General features: G+C 43.9%; 1 protein-coding gene across 4 annotated transcripts; it reads left to right on the forward strand.

Annotated features, from left to right (window-relative positions):
* The first annotated feature begins 3706 nt into the window (after positions 1 to 3706).
* Positions 3707 to 22358, forward strand: igsf9bb (immunoglobulin superfamily, member 9Bb). Of its 4 annotated transcripts, XR_015863125.1 has the most exons (21): positions 3707 to 4005; positions 6734 to 6925; positions 7920 to 8066; positions 8169 to 8320; positions 8411 to 8528; positions 10139 to 10280; positions 10684 to 10829; positions 12134 to 12276; positions 12384 to 12524; positions 12626 to 12742; positions 12812 to 12962; positions 13034 to 13157; positions 13835 to 14010; positions 14127 to 14353; positions 14737 to 14821; positions 14897 to 15061; positions 15179 to 15224; positions 15467 to 17098; positions 17651 to 17696; positions 19044 to 19171; positions 19290 to 19309. XR_015863125.1 is itself a non-coding variant. In XM_088398956.1 (20 exons), the coding sequence occupies exons 1-20, from the start codon at positions 3942 to 3944 to the stop codon at positions 19502 to 19504; spliced, it is 4311 nt and encodes a 1436-aa protein (XP_088255082.1). In that variant the 5' UTR covers positions 3707 to 3941; the 3' UTR covers positions 19505 to 22358. The 4 variants fall into 4 exon arrangements, 3 of the variants coding, with proteins under 3 accessions (XP_088255082.1, XP_088255083.1, XP_088255081.1); XM_088398956.1 differs by lacking the exon at positions 17651 to 17696 and having other exon boundaries at positions 19290 to 22358; XM_088398957.1 differs by lacking the exon at positions 17651 to 17696 and having other exon boundaries at positions 13034 to 13145; positions 19290 to 22358.
* Positions 22359 to 22920: the final 562 nt, after the last annotated feature.

The raw sequence follows: 22920 nt of genomic DNA on the forward strand, positions 1-22920 counted from the left end.
ATCGCACAACTATAGTTTGATGCAGTTCTTTGAAGCGAGAGGGTCTTATCTGTACCAGTACTTAAATTACCTTAGCTGGAACTAACTGTGTTACTGTTTTTTAAATCCAGCTTTTGTCAAGCCCAAATATGTTCAGTCCACAGCAAAAATAGAGGAATTGGCCTGTTGTGATAAACGGAGAAAATATTTTCAGAAAAATCCTACCAGCAAGGCCATGACCTTTCCCTTAATCCACTGTTTTCGGCTAGCCGCTCCCTAAATGCCAGAGAGCAAAACGGTTGCGCAGCTCTTGTCACCCCTCCACGCAGTCTCTTTTCCTTTTCCGAGTAGATAACCCTGTGGAGGTGATTTAATTGATCTGTCTTGGTCAATCAAAGCGTACCCTGCCCAGAGCCAAAACCATGGGTTGTCAGTCTCATACGAAAGCAAACATGGGCACCGGTAGAGGTGGAAGAAGAAGAAGCAGCCAAACCTGAGTTTATGTACTTGTCAAGGTTGGCAAGGTGTAATATCCCTGAGATTTATTGATTTTTTTTTAGCCTCCTAAGTGTTATTGCCTGGTCGGAGAAGCCGTGATTCATTTTCAAGCTACGCACCAAGGCAGGTGCTCTTTTTCTCACTCCTATGGTCAGCTGCTCATCTCAGATGGGAAAGAATGCAAGCATCATTTATTTATAGACCTAAATAAAGACAACCTTTGAGGATTTTATTGTTTTTTTTTAAACATTGCATATTATTTGCCTGGTTCCTGAAAGACATTTTTTTCCCATTGCGTGAATTTAATCTCTTTAGCATTGATTCAAATAAGTTTTAATGCATACAATCCGTTCAAAACTATAGGGCTGTTTATAAAGATAGTGCTCTCTTGCGGTGAGTCAATGGAAACATGTCAAACACACAAAATGATTGGGGAAAAATATCACTTTGGGCCACACTACTTCACTCCTGCAAACTGGAAATAGTATTTTGTAGGACCCCTGTCAGTCATGCTCCCTGAATCGTGATTACTGTTCTTCCCTTTACGGCGCCCGGGTATGAACCTCATGACCCCAGCAAGGAGTTCGGGAGGGGGGGGGTTGCATTTCATATTGTATCATATGGAGTCGCTTGTCAAATCAAATGAGTAGTAGAGCCAGGCGCAATCTCCACGCAGGAAGGCGAGAGATGGAATTGAACCAGATCACCACCTATTGAGTGCCTTATATGAATGTTCTTATATCGTACAGTTGTGCCATTTGATTTTGTTTCTATTTTTTGTTTTTTGTTTTATGCCATGGGCCAAAGTGTGACTTGGGAGTGTACAGTATTAATGCATTGCAGGGGAAGACAGATAAAATGTTCTCGAATCCAAAACAGGTGCAGGTCATCTGACAAGACGCTTTGGGGGCACTGAATAAATCATTGAACACGGCCTGATCTTTGACTCCTTGCACAAGCTTATCAATGAAAGAAGTGACAGAAGACACAAATACGTCCCCGCTCGAATGAAGTAAGAAAAGATAGAAAATGTGTTTTGCAGTAGTTTTGCCCGAGCGCTGTTAACGACGGTGGGGTCGTACACAGACAGGGTGACCCACCGAGTGCTATTTGCAGTTGGGGTGTAGCTCGCAATCTGGCGCAACGACAGTACTCGTTCCCTCAAAGGCCTCAGCGTGGGCCGAGTCAAGTTGTTGAACAGATGTACAGCAGGGTCCACTGGGAATTGGCTTGTTTGGTGTGTGTCGATGCTGGATTACTGTGCCGCAAGCACAGAGAATTTTTAGCAATCCAAATGGTAGGTATGGCAAAAAAAAAAAGTTACTATCTGTACATCAGAATACATGCTATTGTGGGATACACATTTTAAATACACATAAAATGGGCTCTAGTTGGCAAGGATCGGTAAAGGGTGAAAAATCTTATGCCACTTTTTATTGACTGAATTAATCCAAAATCATTGAACAAGTGGACATTTGTGCATATGGTGCCAATGTGACTTAAAAGTATGAGGCATGAAGTCAGTAAATACTGTTTGTAAAATAATATTATGATGGAATGGGCAGATACAATCCAAACTTGTTCAGTCTTTTAATTCCGTGAGACATTTCTCCATCCGCGGTGGCAAGTCAACGTACCCAAATGTGTGATGTGACGTTATGGGCTAAAATTGAGCAACAGCGTCCTCTGCTGACAGCTCATCACCAAAACAGTCAGACGTCTGGTGACATTATGACCTTTAATCATTTGAACCATTTGAATGTTGGGTCAGGGTCGTGGGCGTTGTGACAAGAATTCCACACACCAAATGAAGAAATGATCATGTTTTGTATTCTCTGTATAATCAATGTATGTAGATTTAAACTTGAGCTAAATGTAACATACTAACAGTTTTGCATAATACATGTTACAGAAACATCATCAATGACATGATAAAAATATGGAGTTTTGTTGTGGTGGGCTGTAGACAAAAAGCATATTGACAAGCGGCATTGATCTTGCTGACCCAGACTGAGTGATCCCAGGCACACATAGTAAAACGCTCAACCATACATGAGTGGACAATCCCCATATAAAATCTTTAAAACAATGAAAAACCTGAATGGGTAATCCCATGACTACTTTCAACTACATGGCAATTAACACAACACAGTTTTCTCTTTGGTCAAAAAGAAAATACATCAACTCACAATACTGCCAAAATAGAAATGAATGTCAAAAGTGCTTGTACCGGACTTGTCCACACAGTTTATCACATTTTTGTGCCCTTCCTGTGCATTGACCCAAGAGCAGCGCTACCCCCCCCCCCCCCCCCCCCCCCCACGACCCCCCCTCCAGGAGTCCCGCAGAGCAGAGGCAGCACGACGGGTTCGAAATGAGAATGCATTAACAGGCTGTCTGATGTCAACGGCAACTGAGTCAGTTGAATTTCAAACTGTCCATATTTAGACATAACTGGGTTACATAGCTGACGCACACTTTTTCAAGTGCATCAAACAGCATGAATCAGAACGGATTGACATAGTTGCTGCACTTCACAGTGGAAATATTGAGTGAATTAAAAAAATGGCAAGAATTTGATTTCACAGAGCAATGACTAACAGGAGGAGGTTTCCGCTCGTGTTATTGCGCAGGATGATGGTGCAGCTCCGCAAAGGCTTCACAAGCCAACCCACCTTGAAACGGCATCCTCTGATGCCGCGTTAAGGTTCTGATGGAAATCTGACAATCTGTCAGGGAAACCGTTCATGTGCAGCCTCCAAAGTCTTGTCCAATAAATAAGAACCACATTAATTTCTCGATTTATTTGTCGGGTATTCCTGTTCTAGGTATACGGTACCCAGAATACAGAGGATATTTTCAATTTATTTTTTATTTGGTGAGTTATAAAAAGGCCGAGAGTGCTGCGTTTTAATATTACAAGCAGCATAATAATGTTTTACTTCATGTCCACATGGCTACTGTTAGTAATAAGCTCTTCAGAATGCGTTAAGATAACGATTTAGTGTTTGACGTCGTTGACGTAATTTCTTCAGGTTGGAGTCTAGAACCTCCGAGTCACTCTAAAACATGAACGCATCAAACCGGCACAGAAATTGACGCTGCAGCTAACCAATGAACAATTCGCCTCCTCCCGAATTCACCAATGGAGGTAGTGCAGAGGCGGGCTCGCGATGACCTCATGATTGTTGCTCGGTCTCCAAGAGTCGTTTGCTGTAGTCCCATTGGCGCAGGTGATCTGTCTCGGGATGAGAGAGGAGAGGAGAGGAGAGTGGCGGCGAGTCGCGGCGAGGGGAAGGGAAGAGAGGGGAACGCTCCGGTGGACAAGTGTCCAGGGCTCGCTTTGAATTCCAAAAGGATACCGGCCACCTTTAACGTCCACCGGGAACACTCGACGATGACAGCTTCACCGAATGGGCCACTTTGAGATATGATGTGGTTTATTTCCGCTGGGGAATAGTACTATGATTTGGTATGTGGCCACTTTGATAGCAAGTGTATTCAGCACCCGAGGAACGGCCGCTCAAGGTGAGTCGAAGCACATTAGCTTTTATGGACCGGCGACTTCTGCTCAAAGTTTAACCCTTGAAATTCTCTCACCGATTGATGTCACCATTACCGCAATAGTTTGGGATTCAAATGGCCAAGTTGGTGATTTGCTAGAACGTGTTGAGTAGCCCGAAGCAATACATTGAAATGGAGCTTGTTGAAAATGTGTGGTGCAACAATGCTGACTGCAATACATCATTGAGCTGCTATGTGCATTGTCGCGGTGGGTGGGATTTTCTGCAATTTAGGGCTTTTGAGCAAAGTGGAAGGTGAGCCAGCGGTTGCAGCATGCACCTGGCTTCCCAGACTGTCAACGTCAGTGGTAATGTACTCGAATAGGATTGCATGGTGGCTTGCCCTAGTTTTACCACTTTTGTCCGCCAGAGGGAACACTACCTGTGTGAGTGAGCGAATGTGCGTGCGTGCGTGCGTGCGTGCGTGTGTGGGCTTGACGTAATAATTAGCCTGCACACTGCTGCGTCTCCTCAAGTTGGGGTCACCGCAGCTGATCTTGGCAATTTTTACGTTAAACAACTACAAACCAAACATTTTGCTTCAGTTCAGCAGTGTAGGATAGTTTAAAAAGTCCGCTCAATCAAGCTATCGACCCTGACCTTGTGTTTGCACAGTGATTGACTGAGAAGAATGTGCTCAAGATATGTCACACGAGTGTGGATTGCCGTTGTCATTTATGGAATTTAAAAAGCTGGCCGGGACAGACACCAGCTGTCTCACTCCAACGTGCCATCCAGACACAACAATGTTTATTGTGCCGTTGCCTCGTAAAGTGCGATTGAAACGTTGGCACGACAGCTTTGGACATCAATCTGTGTTCTGCACATCCGCACAAAGCAAATATTTGAATTCAGAGTGCTTGTTCGTGAGCTTTCTTGAATGAATTGTTCGCTGATCCACTCCCAGCTGTCTGGCCTAATTCTACCAGTCAGCAGGAGGTAAGAAGCTCAAAAGCCATTATGGAGAGCAAAATTCAAAAAGCAGCACCACGTTCCAGAAGAGCAACATATGTAGAGCACATACATGACATTGTCTGGCCTTTAGTTACACCGGCACATCATTGTATTTCAAAACCAGGACAAAGTCATCTAAGGTACACAACTCACCCGGTTTGTTTACTTGGCAGATTGGTACAAAAACGTTCACATGATTTATCATGATGGAGTTCAGAGGATCATAAATGTAGATTCATTTTGTCATGAAGCTATGATGAAACAGATGTTTTGCGGACGCTGACTTCAAAACAGCAAAATATCTAAACATATGCAAGTAAAACACAGTTATGGGTGCAAAAAAGAGATGTATCTTGTGCTGAATCTTTCTTTTAGTCATTTAGTCCGTTTTTTTTTCGAGAGAAACTAAATGTAGTGTCATAGTTGTCATTGGACAATGATGACATGTACTGCATATGCTACACAATCTTACTTTTCAGCAACCCTTAAAAGTGGTCCCTCTGAAATAAGTCTGGTACAAAAGACAAAATCATCTTTGGATATTGGCTGACATGACACGAGGCACAATAGTGTTCCAAAAACGCCAGAAAAATGATGATGTTTCTAACTCCAAAGTTTTGTGAAAGTTCAGAGGCATATTTTTTTCCTGTAAATTCTGGTTGAACTGTAAGTGATTTCTTTTTTTTCATTTATCTTTCCTTCTTTCTTTCTTTCTTTGGATCATCGCCTCGATCATCATGCGTATTCCCTTGGGTATTTGATTGTAAATCAACTAAATCCTAATTGGGACGGACGGGGAGGGGTGGTGGTGGCAGAGGAAATTTTGCTGGGGTTTCCATCTGGATCCTTTGCTCCCTCTCTCTCTCTCTCTCTCTCTCTCTTTCCCTCCCGCTTTCATCATCAACATTGAAGTCATAGCACCAAGGGCCCTGTTGGTGCGCAATTTCAGATGATGTCACCAGCAGCCAATCAACACATTGTAAAGCTTGAAAGAGTGTGTGCGTACGTGTGTGTGTGTGTTCGTTCTCCACCACTGGGAATAGCGAGCGAGCACACACTCATTATCTGGTTCTACTGGCGAGCATGAGCCATCTCCTATTTGTGAGCTATTTTTCATTTAAAAATTCTTCTGAATTGGAGAATTGACGATTTGGCTGCAGTGGACGCGTTGGGATTTATGAAAGCAGTTCTATTCAAAAAGAAAAAAAAAGATACCCTGCAGTACTAAACACATCCTTTTCTCCTTCTATTCCCTGCTTTGGCGGCTAACATTCTTTCAACTCCGATTGAAGACACGATAAGGGCAAGACAAGATGAAAAGATTGTGTCTTGATAGCTCCCATTCAAGTGTAATCCAGGCCTTCAGCTTGGCTTCTTGATTGATCACGAGCAGGCCTTACAATCCTGACGGATAGAACCTAAAGCTTAGCATATGTTTTTCTTATCAGATAGAAATAATCCCTCAAAGACCCTGACTCTCAATAAACGTCTTAGTATATCACTTTTGCTGCTCTTCTGATCAAGCTGTGGAATGAGATGTCAGACCTTTGTGATTTTTCCATTGATTTTGGCTCATCCAGAACAGACAAGCGATAAAACGTCACAACATTGACTTGAATTGAAGTGCAAAAATCCATTTTGGAGAGTTTCTTTCTTTCTTTCATATGTTCTTGTATTACATTTTTAACATGACAAATGCTAGAGATGCTTAAAAGTCCAACTTGAGCATGTTCCCGCAGGTGCCCACGGAGTGCGAGAGGAGCCCCAGTTTGTGACGGCGCGTGCAGGCGAGAACATCATCCTGGGATGCGATGTGTCCCACCCTTTGAACGGCCAGCCCTACGTGGTGGAGTGGTTTAAGTATGGAATGCCCATCCCCTTCTTCATCAACTTTCGTTTTTATCCTCCACATGTGGACCCAGAGTATGCTGGTAAGATGTGTTTAGTGACTTTTGAAATTGAACACAAATAAAAAAAAAAATCCAAGTCTCTGCAAAACGGAGAAATAAAGGCATCATTCAATTGTTATTGTCATAGTTAAATATTCTTACGACTGCTCCTACCTCGAGTGTGAAAAGGAAATAAGCGAAATCAAAACAACACCTTGTTTATTTGGTGAACGTACCGATTCCAAATCGGTCCGCATTTTTTTTTTAAAAATAATAATAAATTATCATTATTATTACTATGAATGATTATTAATTATTATATGAATCAATTAAAAAGATGTTTTGTCTCATGGCCTAAAGTAGTTGGGATTATCGAGGACTGGCTTGGCTTTGCTGATGTTTTTGAGTCCCAGAAATCCTTTGTTGAACTCTTGTTGCCAGCGGCCCATCTGCTATGATGCAATTATCAGTCGGCATGGAGCAAAAGATATTTGCCGACCGACCGACCGACCTTGTAATCGTCCTGTCCAAATTTGATATGCTGTTGCGTATGAATATCCAGCGACACGATGTGCTGTCACAGTTTGGCGACTTGCCACTCATTAGCGTAAGTTACGGCAAAGTGCCTGCCCTCGCCACAATGCATCTTAAAGACAAAGTGGCGTTGTGCCCGTGAAGAGAACATCTCAGCCTCACTGAAGCTGACTACTTTCTCTTTGGATTCATCACCACCAGTCACTTTTGCATTTTGATGTTGGGTTACTGCTCTTGCTCTTGCTCTTGCTCTTGCTGTTGCAGGTGGTGTTCATAAAAAAGGTGACACACGCTGATGTTCCACACTTTTCAAGCCTCGCCTATTTATATCTGAGCTATTTGAAGCTTGTTAATATTCACTTGGCATTTTTTATCCTTTGACGTTTTATTTTATTTTTTATCGGTACACTTCTCACCTCCTCATTACATTCAACTCACTCAGCTGCCTTCCTGCTGATCTCATCTGTATTTTTGATTTTTTTTTTTCTTCTTTTCTCTCCAGGCCGGGCCAGTCTATACGGCAAATCCTCCTTGCGGATAGAAAATGTTCGTTCGGACGACCAAGGCTGGTATGAGTGTAAGGTGCTGATGCTGGAGCAGCAATATGATACTTTCTACAATGGAAGTTGGGTGCATCTAACTGTCAATGGTAAGAGAAGTTGGAGCTACAATAACCCAATCATTTATTTTGAAGTTTGTTGTTATGGTCATGATTTGAACTCTAACCATTCGTATTTGTATGCCTGTCCAGCCCCTCCCACATTCACAGATACGCCACCTCAGTATGTTGAGGCCAAGGAGGGGGGAAGCATCATTTTGACCTGCATTGCCTTTGGCAACCCCAAACCCTCGGTCAGCTGGTTGCGGGACAGCAACCTTCTGGTCACCAGTGCCAAGTATAAGGTATCCGTCCGCAATACCGACATTTGATCCACTGGCGCAAACAAACTCAACGGATTGAATGTCAAAGCGGCTGCACTTTTGTCTGTTCAGGTATTTGATGGAAGTTTGACAGTGCTGTCCATCGGCCGAGAAGATCGCGGTGCCTACACATGTCGAGCCTTTAGCCCCCAAGGAGAGGCCATTCACACAACACGGCTGCTAGTTCAAGGTGGGGAGCTCACGTTAAACAGCAATCACCACTTTTTAGCCAAGGTGCGTGCAAGGGATTTAGAAGAGCATCATCGGCACCAAAACGTCGAATGGCGGTTCGGTCAATGCAATGTAAGAAGAGAATAACGAGCAATGTCATTAACTGCTCTGTGGGTTTTCCGTCGAGCGCGACGCACATTTTCAAGACCAAGGACAAAAGGAGGAGAGGGAAGTCAGCTCTGCATCATTCCAAAATTGCCAAGTCATAGCACACCTTTCTTTTTCATTCCAATTCATCTTTCAATAAGTCATGTGATCCAAAAAGTGTGGTTCTTTAACCACACCGTGTCATTTCAGGAACACCTTAGTCAGCAAGATGAAAAGTTTCTCTTTTTTAAAACATTTTTGGGAGGCTTAGCAAAGGAAAAAAGAGCCATAGATGAAATGTCAGCTTTTGTAACTTAAGCAATAGATCAAGTTGAGCAAAAACTCCCAAAATGAATAATTCATTTAATACATAATACAACAACAAACACACCTCTGTGCTTTCTTTTATTTTTTTTTTAACATTTCCAGAAACTAACTCTTGGTGTTATTTCCAGATTGTTTAACGGGATCCCTTCATTTACCAAAACAGATGGTGCTGCAAATATTCCACCTCATTTAATTCGTAGATTGCGGCCAAAGATGGCCAAAGCAAAAGTCAACCCCTGCAAAGTATGACGCAATCTCTCAGGATTAAATGTTGACATTTTCAACAGATTGATTTTCAGGCAAAAGCATGTTTACTTCCAAAAATAACAAAAATGATCTTCAAGGTATTTCAGTTATCCTGCTCACGTCCTTAACCTGACCATAGTATTTAAAATGATATCAATTGTGCCCAGCCAATATTCCAGCCCCTGAAAATATAATTTCTTCTTAAACCAGTAATACAAAGCCCGAGATAAGCTCCGATATGTTCAGTTGACCAGCTCTGTATAGTTTATAGCAGAGATGGATTAATAGAGGTCCTCCTGGAAAGCCATTGAGCTGCAGATCAACTACAGTGCCAGCAAATCTCCAGCGCTCAGCTGGTTCCAAATAGGGCAGGTTGGCACACATGCGCCAACACACACACACACGAGCACACATTCGCTGCTTGTCTGGCTAAGGGGTGGCAGATGGAAATACTCTGCCTGTTAAAGGATCACAATGTGGACCACAGATCAAAACTAACATATGGGACTAGCAGTCTGCGGATGTGTGTGTGTGTGTGTGTGTGTGAGATTGGGTATTCCTGCATATTAACCGCATGCCATATACTACCTCTGATGAATTCAGTGGTCCAGTGTTTGTAATTTGCTATGAATAAGTAAAGGTTAGCCATGTGATTAAAATGAAAGACACACCAACAAGACACTTGAAATGGTGTGGAGCGAGCATCATCCATCTGGCAGTGCAAGGATCACTTGTAAAATTGTCATCATCCTTTTCTGAGTGCAGAATAATTGTCATGACACTGATGAGAAAAAAAAGCTGTTGCTTTTGTAGCCTCAACATTTCTTTTATAACTCTGTGACAAAAGTAGGTCAAAAATACCATCTTTTATCAAGACGAAAATTGGACCTATTTTGTGTTGTCCTGCAGGCCCTCCGTTCATTGTTTCGCCGCCAGACAACATTACAGTGAACATCTCGCAAGACGCCTTCTTCACCTGCCAGGCGGAGGCCTACCCCCGCAACTTGACCTACACCTGGTTCTGGGAGGAGGACAATGTCTTTTTCAAGAAGTAAACACCATCTTTGAGAGCAGCTTTTACTCTACTCCAAGCCAACCAAAAAAATAATCATTTGAATAGCAAATGCTAACCGAACAAGATATTATTTAAAAGACAGGAGGTGCCGAGTTTGAGTCCTTTCTGAAGCTGTCTGTAGATAAGGAAAAAGGAGCAAGATTAAAGTCTCCGCTGACCAGAATGAGGGCGATGGGATCAAAGATGTCGACGGGATGACTGAAAATGTAATCTCGGGATCGCAGTGTGCTTGATGTCCGCTCACATTTGTTACAAGATCAATAGAAATGTAAACAAACAATTGCAGTTTTCTAACAGTTGTTCCGTGGAGAAAGGAATCGAATCATTTAGCTGACAGCCGATAAAAATCTCCTTTTCCTTCCTTCCTTCCTTTCCGCAGCGACCTCAAGCGCAGAGTCAGTGTTCTGATCGACGGCTCCCTGATCATTGCCCAAGTCAAGCCAGAGGATGCCGGGAAATACACTTGTGCTCCTAGCAACAGCCTTGGCCTACCGCCGACTGCCTCTGCTTACCTGACTGTGCAATGTGAGTGAGTGAGTGAGCGAGCGCGGCTAGAACCGTACCTGACGGAATTTCAAAAACCTACAAATTCACGTGTTTATTTTTGTCCTCTGGCAGCTCTGTGCTTGTTTGCCATTAGCGGTAACTATGGCAACAGGTCCAGAATTTTCAAAGCCGCTCCAGCTCGATATGTCTGTACGGCAAGACGATATTTCAAATGCGCTACCGTCCCATTTGTGTCAAATACGTACACCGGGTCTAAAACTACGCCTCCTCGTGTTCTCACAATGTCCACGAGTGCTCGTTGCGAGTAACTACAGAAAAGCTGGCCGAGCTTTTGACACTTGGGCTCTTCTGTGGAGCAGAATGGCAATGCTCTACTGACATTGGCAGTAGTCAAGGCAACAGATGTTTTGCATTCCCTCACTCGCCTGCCTCTTACGTACATTAGCGTGTGCCATGTGTGACAAACAGAAGCAGGAAAAAAGAGAGAGGGAGAGAGAGAGAGAGGGAGGGAGGGTGAGAGATGAGATTACATCATTGCTGTTAGAGCAGGTATGTTTCTCTGTAAGACTGCAGAGGCCTCTCTCTCTCTCTCTCTCTCTCTCTCTCTCTCTCGCTCTCTCTCCCTCTCTTTCTCCATTAACGCCCACCTCATGTGCTCTGTGGCCGACGCCATACTTCTACTTTTCAATTCATGATTTTGCTTTCCAGTGAATAATTGCATCTTCCAGTGGGAAGCGGTGGGTCGTGAGCCATTGCTGCGTCTGTGAGCTATTTTTAGAATCTTGGCTGATATTCTCGTCTGCCGGTGCTGCTGGCGGCTCTCCTCCGGGCTCTTTATAACCGCAGCGCTGCCAAGCCGACGTTTTGAACTTTGGAGGTTACAAATTCAATCCGGCAATGTCACAATAATGTCTTTATTTGCTGGGCTCCACCCTAACGCAACCCCCCCTTTTTTTTCCTTTTCCATCTCCACTTTTTCGCAATACCAGATGTCGTTATCATCACGCTCCACAGTCGCACCACCTCCTACCTCCTCTGCTGGGTTCTCTCTACCTTACGTCATGTGTAACATCTCTCTCTCACCTCAAGCTTGCGCTCTCCCTCGTTTGTCCTTCCTCTGTCATGCCAATTGTATTCACTCATTCCTCCCGTTGCGTTTGGCTTATTACTTTGAAGCTATCCTCTTTGACCTAACTGCTTGCATTTTGACCCTGGTGAAGAAAAGCTGTTCAGAAAATGCACACATGAAAGGCTAAAGCGACGACAAATTATACGTACGTCCATATTTTCCATGTCCTTTCTTGTGATTTGCGTTTGAGCAGATCCTGCCCGTGTTTTAAACATGCCCTCCGTACTCTATGTGGCCATCGGTTTGCCGGGCTTTATCCGATGTCCTGTCGATGCCAACCCGCCTGTAACATTAGTTAAATGGAAGAAAGACGGTCTCCCGCTCCGGATAGACAAGGTAAGATGAAGCACTTGTGTATCGTAAGCCTCACTCCGGTGCAGTATATGCGCGTACGTATATTATGATTAGGGCAATCAAGAATTGGGCGTTACTGACATTTACAGTACCCTGGTTGGAGCCAAATGGACGACGGGAGCATCCGTGTGGCAGAGGTGACGGAGGACTCTCTGGGCACCTATACCTGCATGCCTTACAATGCCCTGGGTTCCATGGGATGGTCCCCACCTGCTCCCCTGGTGCTAAAGGTACACACACAAATAAATAAAAACATAGATATATGTCAAATCAATATCCATAATATAAATATATCTAAACTCAAATTGCTAATCTGACTGAACCTGTGTAGGACCCCCCCAAATTCTCAGTGGTCCCTGGAGGGGAGTACAGACAGGAGGCTGGGAGGGAACTGGTTATCCCATGCGAGGCAGAAGGAGACCCTTTCCCCAATATAACATGGAGGAAGGTCCGTGGCGGCGCCTGTATCCTCGCTCTCATACGCAGTGATGACAGTAACATGTTGCTATTTTTTCAGGTGGGAAAGTCCAATAAAAGCAAGCACAACGTTTTGCCTCGCGGCAGCTTACAGTTCAAGTCACTTTCAAAGGAGGACCACGGGGAATGGGAGTGTGTCGCCACCAACGTTGCTACGAGCATCACTGCCAGCACGCATATCCAAGTTATAGGTAATGCACGCATTGCATGCAGAAGTACAAAGAGCGCTCACGAGTCACCGACTTGGCTGGCCCTCGTGCAGGCACAAGCCCTCACGCACCCACCGGAGTCCACGCGGTGGCATCCTCCACCTGGGCCAACGTGTCGTGGGAGGTGGGCTACGACGGAGGCTTCCAGCAGACATTCTCAGTCTGGTACGGCCATGTGTGAGTCATCCCAGCTTGCTTGGCTTCCTGCTTTTTCTCCTGGTGGTATTTCCAAAAATGTCCTGATTGCATTCAGATACCATTTGTAATCTCAAGTCAAGTAGCCCCGCCGTGCTAAATGAACCTTTTAGTCAGGTGAAAATGTGAATTCCCCTCTCTTTACCTCGAGCGCTGCTGTTGCTGCTTTGCTCTGCTTGACCGTGTGCTGTCCATGTATTTGGATAACCTGACAATGTCGACTATTTATCCCACTATGGATGGGAACATTCAAATTGAAGTCTGCACAATTGAAATCATTCATAAATCAATAAATGGATAAATAAATGATCATTATATTGAAGTGCAAGATTTGCTACCACAGCATTGTTTTTCCAAGATTGTTGCAAATGCTGCATGTGACCATATCAACTCCTGAACGTCATCGCATGGACAAAGGGCAAAATGCAAAGCTAACTGCAGCATGGGCTGATCATCAAATCAAAGTGCAGTTGATGATGTGATAACTCTATACTGTGTGTGTGTGTGTGTGGACACTTTTTAGGGAAATCAACAAGTATTTCACTTGAATTGCAAATATGGAAAGTTTGAAATTGATGACATGGGTATTGAATGACGATATGGTACAAAGTCGGTCCCCCCACTCACCTCACTCACCTCCAACCATGACTCTTGCGCAGGCTAAAAAGGGAGCGTTTAGGTCCACACGATTGGCTCTCAGTCCCCGTGCCAGGCGGCCAAGAGTGGATGGTGGTGCCTGGCTTGGAGCCCGAGACAACATACCAGTGCAGCGTCCTCGCCCAAAACAAGCTTGGCACAGGACCATTCAGCGAGGTTGTCACTGTGAACACATTAGGTGAGCATCTTTTGCTGCCTCTTGCCTTTTTGAAATGAGAATGCATTCATTCCATGTACGTACGTCATGATTCCATGGAATTCTTGGTGGATTTCAAGCCAAATGTTGTCTTCCAGTATTTCCTCTAAGTACCCCTGAACCACTGGTGCTACTTACCCCACCACGGTGCCTCACAGCCAATCGCACGCAGCAGGGAGTCCTGCTTACCTGGATCCCGCCCGCCAATCACACAGCACCCATCCAGCATTATGTGATGGAGTTTCGCTTGGGGGAGCGATGGGAGGTCCTGGATGACAGCGTCCCCTCAGGCGACACGGAGATGCTTGCTCGTGACCTCATACAGGTAAAACACACCGGTAAAGAATCCCAATGGAATAGGTTCTCTTCTGGTGGCTCCGGGAATCCTTTCGAAATGGAATGAACATATTTTTGGGTGACTAATAAGTTCTGACACTTTCATCTTAATGTCACATCTATTTCTCTTCAACGAAAGCATCTTGCTGTGATACATAATGTGTGAGCTTCTGACTCAGTGCCGTCATGCTGATGCTTGCGTCACACACACAGCCACTCACTCACATTTCTCCTGCACGTCATCACGCCACATCTGCTACCTTAGATACCTTTTCTACCACTGCTTTCTTATTCCACTGAAATGATATTCATTGTTTTTATCATGAATGAACCTAAATAAATGATAGCATGACATTCTTGTTCTTCTTTAAGGAGGCCTGGTATGAGTTTCGCGTCATGGCCGTCATGGACGACACAATCAGTGAGCCTAGCAACGTAGTCGGTGTGTCCAGTACAGGTAAGGCGTTGTTTTTTTTTTGTTGTTTTTTTTCTTTTTCTCACGATTGCCATGACTTTTCTTCCTCCTCTGTAGACTTCTTTCCACCGCCAGAGATGGTTGAGGAATCAGGTTTGGCGCGACCAGTTGTGGCTGGCATCGTGGCCACCATCTGCTTCTTGGCCGCAGCCATCCTTTTCAGTACAATGGCGGCCTGCTTTGTCAATAAGCAGCGGAGACGCAAGCTCAAAAGGAAAAAGGGTAAGGGAAAAAGCAGAAACTATTTTTATAAATGCCTGACAATTTTACCGCTAGTCAATCCAATGATGTCATTTTTCAAAATCATTTTCCGTCTTTTTTTTCTTCTTCTTCTTCCAGATCCACCTCTTTCTATTACCCACTTAAGAAAAAGTATGGCAACGCCGTAAGTACACGCGACTCACTTGAAACAATAATTAATCATCAGTTCCCTAATATTAGCTAAGTAAGTGATTCCCTTTTTTTGGCTTTTGTCACAAAAGCCAACAAATTGCAACATATGCAAATATTTGACATCATCCAATTCCTACTTAAAGTATGTTCCTATTTCTCAGTGGGCCCCGTTTATTCGGTGGGGGCCGGTGATGACTGCATCACATATTGTTCTTCTGATGTTCTTCTCTCTAGGCAATCTTCAGGAAAGGCCAGTCCAGAAAGCATCGGCTCAAAGACATCCCTGTCACAGTCATCAGAGGATAGTCATGAGCAACACGGCAAGAAAGCGTCCCTAAGTCCTGCCAAGAAAGAGGAGTTGTCCCTCTACAAGAAGACCAAAAGAGCAATAACGAGCAAGAGATACACCATCTCCAAGCAAGAAGCCGAAGCAACCACACCTATCGAACTCATCAGCCGCGGCCCCGACGGCCGTTTCGTCATCGATCCGGCAGATGCCGAGTTTTCCGTCAAGCCCCGGCGCATCGAGGGTTTCCCTTTCGTGGAAGAATCCGACCTCTACCCTGAATTCCGACAGTCGGACGAGGAGAACGACGACCTTCGGCCTCTTCCGCCGGTCATGGCCCCTCTCCGGCCTCACCAGATCTCGCCCATCTCCAGTCACGAATCCTACCTCCAGCCTCCGGCCTACAGTCCTCGTTTCCAGAAGCCCTTTGAAGGTATGACTATCATGGAGAGCAGTCGACTGCAGGCCGCAGGGCAGATTCGCGGCTCTCTCCATCACAGGGCTTTCTATGGCTACCTGGGCTCCCACGGGGATCACGAGCCTCCTCCTTTTTATATGACCGATAGCAGTCCCCTTAGCTCCGTCATGTCCTCCCCTCCGTACCTGAGCGAAGGTCCCTTTGCTTACCCTATGATTCCAGAAGAAATGGGGGAAGGTGATTTCACACAATATGCCGTCTCTGGCTTCCCTTATCCTCTGACTCTGGCTTCTTCCTCCCATTCGCCGGAATTTTGGCGGGGAATGGATTTCACCTTCTCGACGGTGGAGGGTCCCCAATTCATTTTCCCGCCACGCCACTCGGTCCATCTCCATCGCCACGATTCTCCCTACCCCCCCCCGCCCCCTGTTCTTCCGCTGAGTGCTTTCCAGACCTCTTCTCTCCCAATGCCCACCTACCCGTCCGTCTTGCCCCTGGAAGCGCCGCGGAGCTACTCGAGCAAGTCTCCCAGCAAGGCCAAGCCTCACGGCTCTCCAGCCAGGCATTTAGCAGCCGTGCGAGAGGCTCATTTAGGTCAGCTGAGACACCGCGCAAGTCGCGGTATGGCCGTTCCGGTTTTGCCTTACACCGATCCGACGGCCCGTATGGGCCCGAGCGCCCTCAGTAGCCTGGACACCCGATGGTTTGAATCCAGCCCTCGTTTCAGTCCCAGACAGGCTCGTAGGATGGATTCGGGCGCGCATCAGGTGGTTCTCCAGCCCTCTCGACTTTCCCCTCTCACCCAAAGCCCCTTGAGTTCTCACCAGGGATCTCCCGAGATTGTGGTCCGTCCCCGACCGCGGCCCAACGTCGTACCCCCGGGGATGTCTGAGATTAGCCTCCTCCCTCCTTCCGCAGCCACCTTCTCAAGGAGATCTTCCCCTTCTTCCTCACCCGCACTAGGCCAGGGTAGCAGAAGAGCCAGTCCTAGCTACCGTTCCCACATGGCCTTTGCTTCATCGGCGAGCAGCTATCCGGCTTCGCAGACACCCTCACCAGCCATGGAAAGGAGCAACGTGTTTGGGCAGGTGCCATCTCACAGGAGAACTGAGGAGGAGATCCTTCCATCTGAGCCCTCTCCATCCCAGTTGTCAGCTTCAGGGTAGGTAGGGAGCGGTTCATCTGCTTGACCCGTGATGCTTTGAAACGTGACTTGACTTGATGACTTTGCTTGCTAATATAGCATATAGATAGATACAAAATAATGATTTATAGATGCATATGAATGGAAATCGAAAAGACATGAACTTGCTTCCACCTAACAGGAGGAATTGCCTCATACGAATGGAATTGAATCCCCAGATCAATATCCATTGTTACGTCTAGATCCGAGCGTTTGAGGGTGCCCGTGTCATGGCGAGGGATGCTTTACGGATCTGGGCAGGCCCTGCGGCCCATCCTCGGCCCGAGTTACCCGCTTTCATGATCAATTCTCCCCCTCCACCTTTTTCCAGAGCTTTCTTTCCCAGTCTGGTGTTTGTCAACGATCCCTTTAAAAGTTGTGGTTGGGCCAAGTGTGTCACAGGGCCTGTCTGCTTCTCATGTTTTTTGCGCCATGTTTGTCGTCATCATTCTGACTTAGGGCCGGTATGGTAAGTAAGTGGCTTTGAAAAGATCCTGGAGTCTTACGTGCTTTGTTTTTGATTGATCTCAGCTATCTGGGCAGCGTTGTTGTGACCAAGTCGTCTACACCGCAATAGGTAAGGGTTGGATCCATGTCTGAAAAGGGGGGGGGTTAGCAGGTGGGGCTTTATTTGATCACCTCGTCCTTTAAAGGGGAATACAAGAGATCAAGAGTCTCTGCTCAATTTTTGCCTCCCTCAGTCAATAGTAGGTCATCCCAGTTCTCTTTTGTTTTTGCAAAGCAGTGCTTACTGGCGTTCATACCCAGTGCATTGAATATAAACGTAGAAGCAACATATTTCGGCTTCAAACAGCAAATGCGTCATTTCCAGAATTTGAAGACTTGGCGGCAGCCGTGAATCGCTTATTTTCAAGCGCGACGTGTCGGCTGCCGTGTTGCGTTTTTTTGTTTTTTTTTAAATGAGCTTAAATAAACATCCAGTCAATTTTCTGTTTTTACATGTTTAGCATTTGTAAGTGGAACAACATCCGGGCAGATTCCTCTCTCCCTCTCTTCCGTCGCCAAGCTAACTCGAGACACGCATGTCGTATGATCGATCCCATTTGAAGTCCTCTGCATGCAGGATGAAAAATAATGCTTGACGAAATTTGTCAAGCAAGTGGCACACTGTACAATAAAACACCAAAAGTGCTAAGTTCAAGTGAGCTGATGGATGAACATCTTTTTGAATGTATTCCCCTTTAAAGTTCTGTTCCATGTGCAAACTGCCATGCATGCCATTGCTAAATCCTCCTCCGTTTCCAAAAAAAAAGAAAAAAAAAGAACCCCAACCAATTCTATTGATGAACTCTTGTTACATTTCTTGTCCTAGTGCTTCGCTTTTCTTTGGCTTATTTTTCATGATGTGACTGTTCCCGCGTAGTCATTTCCCCTCCAGCCATCTCTTCCCCCTGTCAGCATGGTGAAGCCCATTGTAGACAGTTTCCATGTCTATGAATACATATTGATAATGCTTTGTTGCTCAGCTGTGATTTTTTTATTCCTTGTTCTAATGATCCTTGGTTTCTCTCTGTAGCCACTGTGGAAAGATGGCCGCCACAGTTATGCTTTTTGTTTTCTGTGCATCAATACCGTGCTGGTGTGTGAGTGGCAAACAAAAACAAAACTCCTAAGAGAGACACCTATTTGGATGTGCCACTGACAAGCCGCACCAAGGGAGCATTTCAAAATAAAAGAAATACATAGTCGCTATCTACATTTTGGTGTAGTTGTCCTGAAAGTGAACAGCGTCATTGGTTCATGGAAAGATCTATTTCACAGATGCAAGTCAGGTGTCTCATCTTTATTCTTTAACAATGTGTTGCATGGATCAAGCAGAACGGAATTAGCATTTCTGAGTATGCCCTTGAAAATACATGGCATGGAGTTAGCCCCTCTTCCCCTCTTTCTTGTCCTTCTTTAGAAAACGTCGAGGTGCGCCGAGTGTCCTTTCGGGGTCTGAGAGGATGGATGCTCTGAAATACCAACGGATTCGGAAGGCTAAGAAGGTGACCATGAATAACAATAATTCCAAGGCCAGGAGGAAAGCAGGTACGTTGCAACGCGCGCACCGATTTTGTCACCATTTTACAATCGGCATGCCGATTTGAGTTCTGCTCAAAATTCCATCCGCATAGCTGTTATTAGTCTTGACGGGATGTCTTCGCAGGTGTCTCCAGCTCTCAGACCCAGCAGGCTCACATCACTCAGGTACTTCAGCCCGAAGAAGCGCTCTACCTCCACAGGAAAAAGAAACGTCTCCGGATTCACGATCCATACAATCGCTTCTCTGCTCTGCTGTACCGCCGGCCCCTTCCGGAAGATCAAAAGGCTATTTTGGCTTGTATGGACAACGTAGAACTAGACCAGGCCACCTTCCTCTGAAAATAAGGTCGTATGTTCTATGACCACACTTCCAAACAAAAACATTTATGCATTTAGATTGGTTACACCGCTTCTACATTTAACATGACATATTTGTTTGACCCTGATGACAATCCCTCCAAAATCTGAAAAGTTGATTTAGATATGATGATGTACTTCTAAATTGCGCTCTCTGAAATCAAAGTGGTCATCTCCATTTTCCTCCTATGGTCACGTTTAGTATTATTCTCAATGTGTTTATCAAATCAGAATGATAGCTGCCGCAATTTTTCTCCAGTGCAAAAAGTGATGATAAAAATGTGCAAAAGTGAAACCCAAGCTTGCACTGCCTGGTGAGCAGGTTGTGACTTACGTATGTGTTGCTTCTATTTCGCACATCGTGTTATTCAAGAAAGGTTCTCTGATGAATGTTTTTTTCTGAAATCTATCCAAACATGTGACAGCAGTCTGCAAAAGGTCATAGGATATTGTGGCAGGACAAACATGAAAACAAAATAGAACATGTAAAACGATTGGTCAATTGATGACGAAGCACCTATAAATATGTTTTTATTTCAAATCATTTTAGAAACCAAAATTTGAAAAAAAAAATCAGTTCATCACGACACAATAAATTAATTTAAAATCTAATCTTTTTTTTTCCATGATGAAAAGGAAATTAACGATGGATTTGTACCTGGACCGTCATTTAACAGTTTGACTTAGTTATTGGTTGCGGTCAATAACAGTAGATTGTATGTTCATAATGAAGATTAGATGAAAGTTCCCTTCTAAAATAGTTGAGTAAAAAAAAAAAATCGACTTACTGCTGTCTCGTTTGTGTTAATAAAACTAGAAAATAGCTGTGAGGATATTGCTGATGTGCATACCACTATGAACGCCGTTCTGTGTAGAGATCACATTTGTCAAGCTTTTCACAACCTGACGAGCGGAAGAAAAAAAAAATTATAATAATACAAAAATATATTTTGAAAAGTCCTCACGGTCGGTGGGCTGTACGGTTTCAAAGTGGCGATTCCTTCTACTTGTACATTCAGTCAGACGACTTGAAAGTCAATCTCAGTACTGTATCACTCGGGATTTCATCTCACCTGCTTTACGGGCACGCACGCACAACAAGTAGACAACCTGGTGCTAACCCATGCTGCACAAGTCAAACATTTACATACGGACTGGCTTATGTATTGTTGTCAGATGCATTTTCTCTTTAACCCAAGTACACTACCTACAAATGGAATGCAATGTCATTGTCCAACATTTTTATCAAGCTTCTTCCAGCTAAATGGTGGTGGCATTGATGGCTCGCTACCCCACAAACAAAGATCCTCCCTCATCTTACACTGGCTGACAAAATCACTTTACATCAGTAACAGAGAAGGAAAAGTATTGATGACATGAAGTATCACTTTTGTGTACAGATGGAGAAAGAAAAAAAATCCATACTTTCCTTACAGTTTGTATATAAGGTCTTAAATAAGCATCCATCTTTTTTCTTTTTCGGTAGAAGGAGGTACGGTAGAATGCACATGTTGAAAACTTGAGTGGGGGATCTTAGTGTAGGTTCCGTGATACTTTTGTAACAAACCTATGTCAAAATGTGAGTAAAAGACATTCTCCGATATAGAAATTAGTTGATTATTAGGGAGCCACGAAATATAAACGATCTCTATAGGAATATAATATACATATGTATGTGTGGGGCCCAAATGGCTCTCTATATATTTGAGGACACTTCATGTTTTAAAAGAATGTACGAGTCTATATTTATTTTTATATCCATCTGTGCTTATATGGTAGCAGTGCAGGAGGGGAAAAAAAGAACAAAAACAAAAAACAAAGAGAATGGTGCACTCTAATGGATTTCACTGTACTGTATACAAACACAGCAACCTATTTTTATAGCAACGTCTGCTTGCCATGAATAGTAAATATGAGTTTGACTGTGGGCAATTGTCTTTAGTTCATCCTTTGGAGATAGTTCTTTTTATTCGGATGAGTTGATGGTATCCACAATTTGGGGCTTACAGAAATGATGGCACGCTTACCCTTTCGATGGTGCTCTATCTATTTATTTACTTGTTGAGTTCACAATATGTACAACTGGAATGGTTTTACATGCATGTACGTATTCATCATTTGTAACGCAGCCATTCACAATGCTGCTTGCAAGCCACGTCCAAATGTGTTTTTTCTACTTTCTGTTGAAGCACGAGCATGTTTTCTGGGTCACGTGATGTTAACTGGGTTGGTTTGAACCTTTCAGCAGCTTGGTGGCTGCCATTCAATTCAGTGCTCTACATTGCCAAAAAAACAAAACAAACGACATATACCTGTACATTCTGAAGACTGGTGCTATTTCCAAACAGCTGTGGTGCTTTTTTTTTTTTTTTTAAATTCATTGTATTTCCTTGCTTCAGACAAAATGTAGCCACACACTTGCGTGTTGCACTGTAGAACCTGGCTGGCTGGCCCTGTGGTCTTTGCCGTTGCTTCTGAGACATGACAGAATTACAAAGTGGCAAGCAAATATTACAGCAAGGGCATTTTGATTTGAATACATCCTCATGACCAATTGCCTTTCTATTTGTGATTTTTTTTTTCAAACTAATTCGGATATGCTTACCACATACCTTGATGAGGTCAATGAAAGAATTGGAAGTTGGAGTCTGTGCGCATCCAAAACTCACCGCTAGATGGAGACAGCTCTACATAAAAAGTAAAGCATTAGAAGTCGTGAAAAAATGACTTTTAACTCCCATTAACCAAAAAGGTGTCTCTCGTTATATTATTGTATTGTAGAGAAAAAAATCATTTAAAAAAATCAAAGTCATTCAATAAATATATAGCTGGAAAATATTTTTCTGAAGGTCAACTCCTATTCATGAAAGCCAAACTTCAGTCCGAAAACTGTCGTTTGTGTTTTGTTTTCTTCATGAAAAGTTACGGTTTCCTTTTAATCCATAAACCAAATGCAATACTACGGAAGAAGGACAAACTGTAGTTCGGTTTTCCATTATTATTTTTTTTTGTCAAATGTTTTGAGTGTGCTTACAATAACTCAAACAACTCAGTACCTCAAAATGTCTCTTTGTGCAATTCATCCAGAAATGTAACAATCTATTCCAGTCTGTTCATTGGCTGAGAAATTCTTGCAAATTCTTTGTTTATATAGATCTTCTTTGAGACATTTACAATTCTTGTTCACCCCAATGAATGAAAAATGGATTGAACTCAAATGAACTGTCACTTGTTTTATTTGTGTTTTCAAATGTCTTGGTATGCTTGAACTGTAGTTGTAAACTCATAATGGTGTATATTACATCAATTTTTATTTATTAAAAAAATGTTTCAATTTTCCAAGACAATGTATGTTATTGCACAAAGCCAAAAGACAACATCTCTCCACGTAAGAAGAC

The sequence above is a fragment of the Syngnathus floridae genome, chromosome 15 (assembly GCF_059516105.1).
Source record: "Syngnathus floridae isolate MCC-2025c chromosome 15, RoL_Sflo_1.0, whole genome shotgun sequence".
Lineage (NCBI taxonomy): Eukaryota > Metazoa > Chordata > Actinopteri > Syngnathiformes > Syngnathidae > Syngnathus > Syngnathus floridae.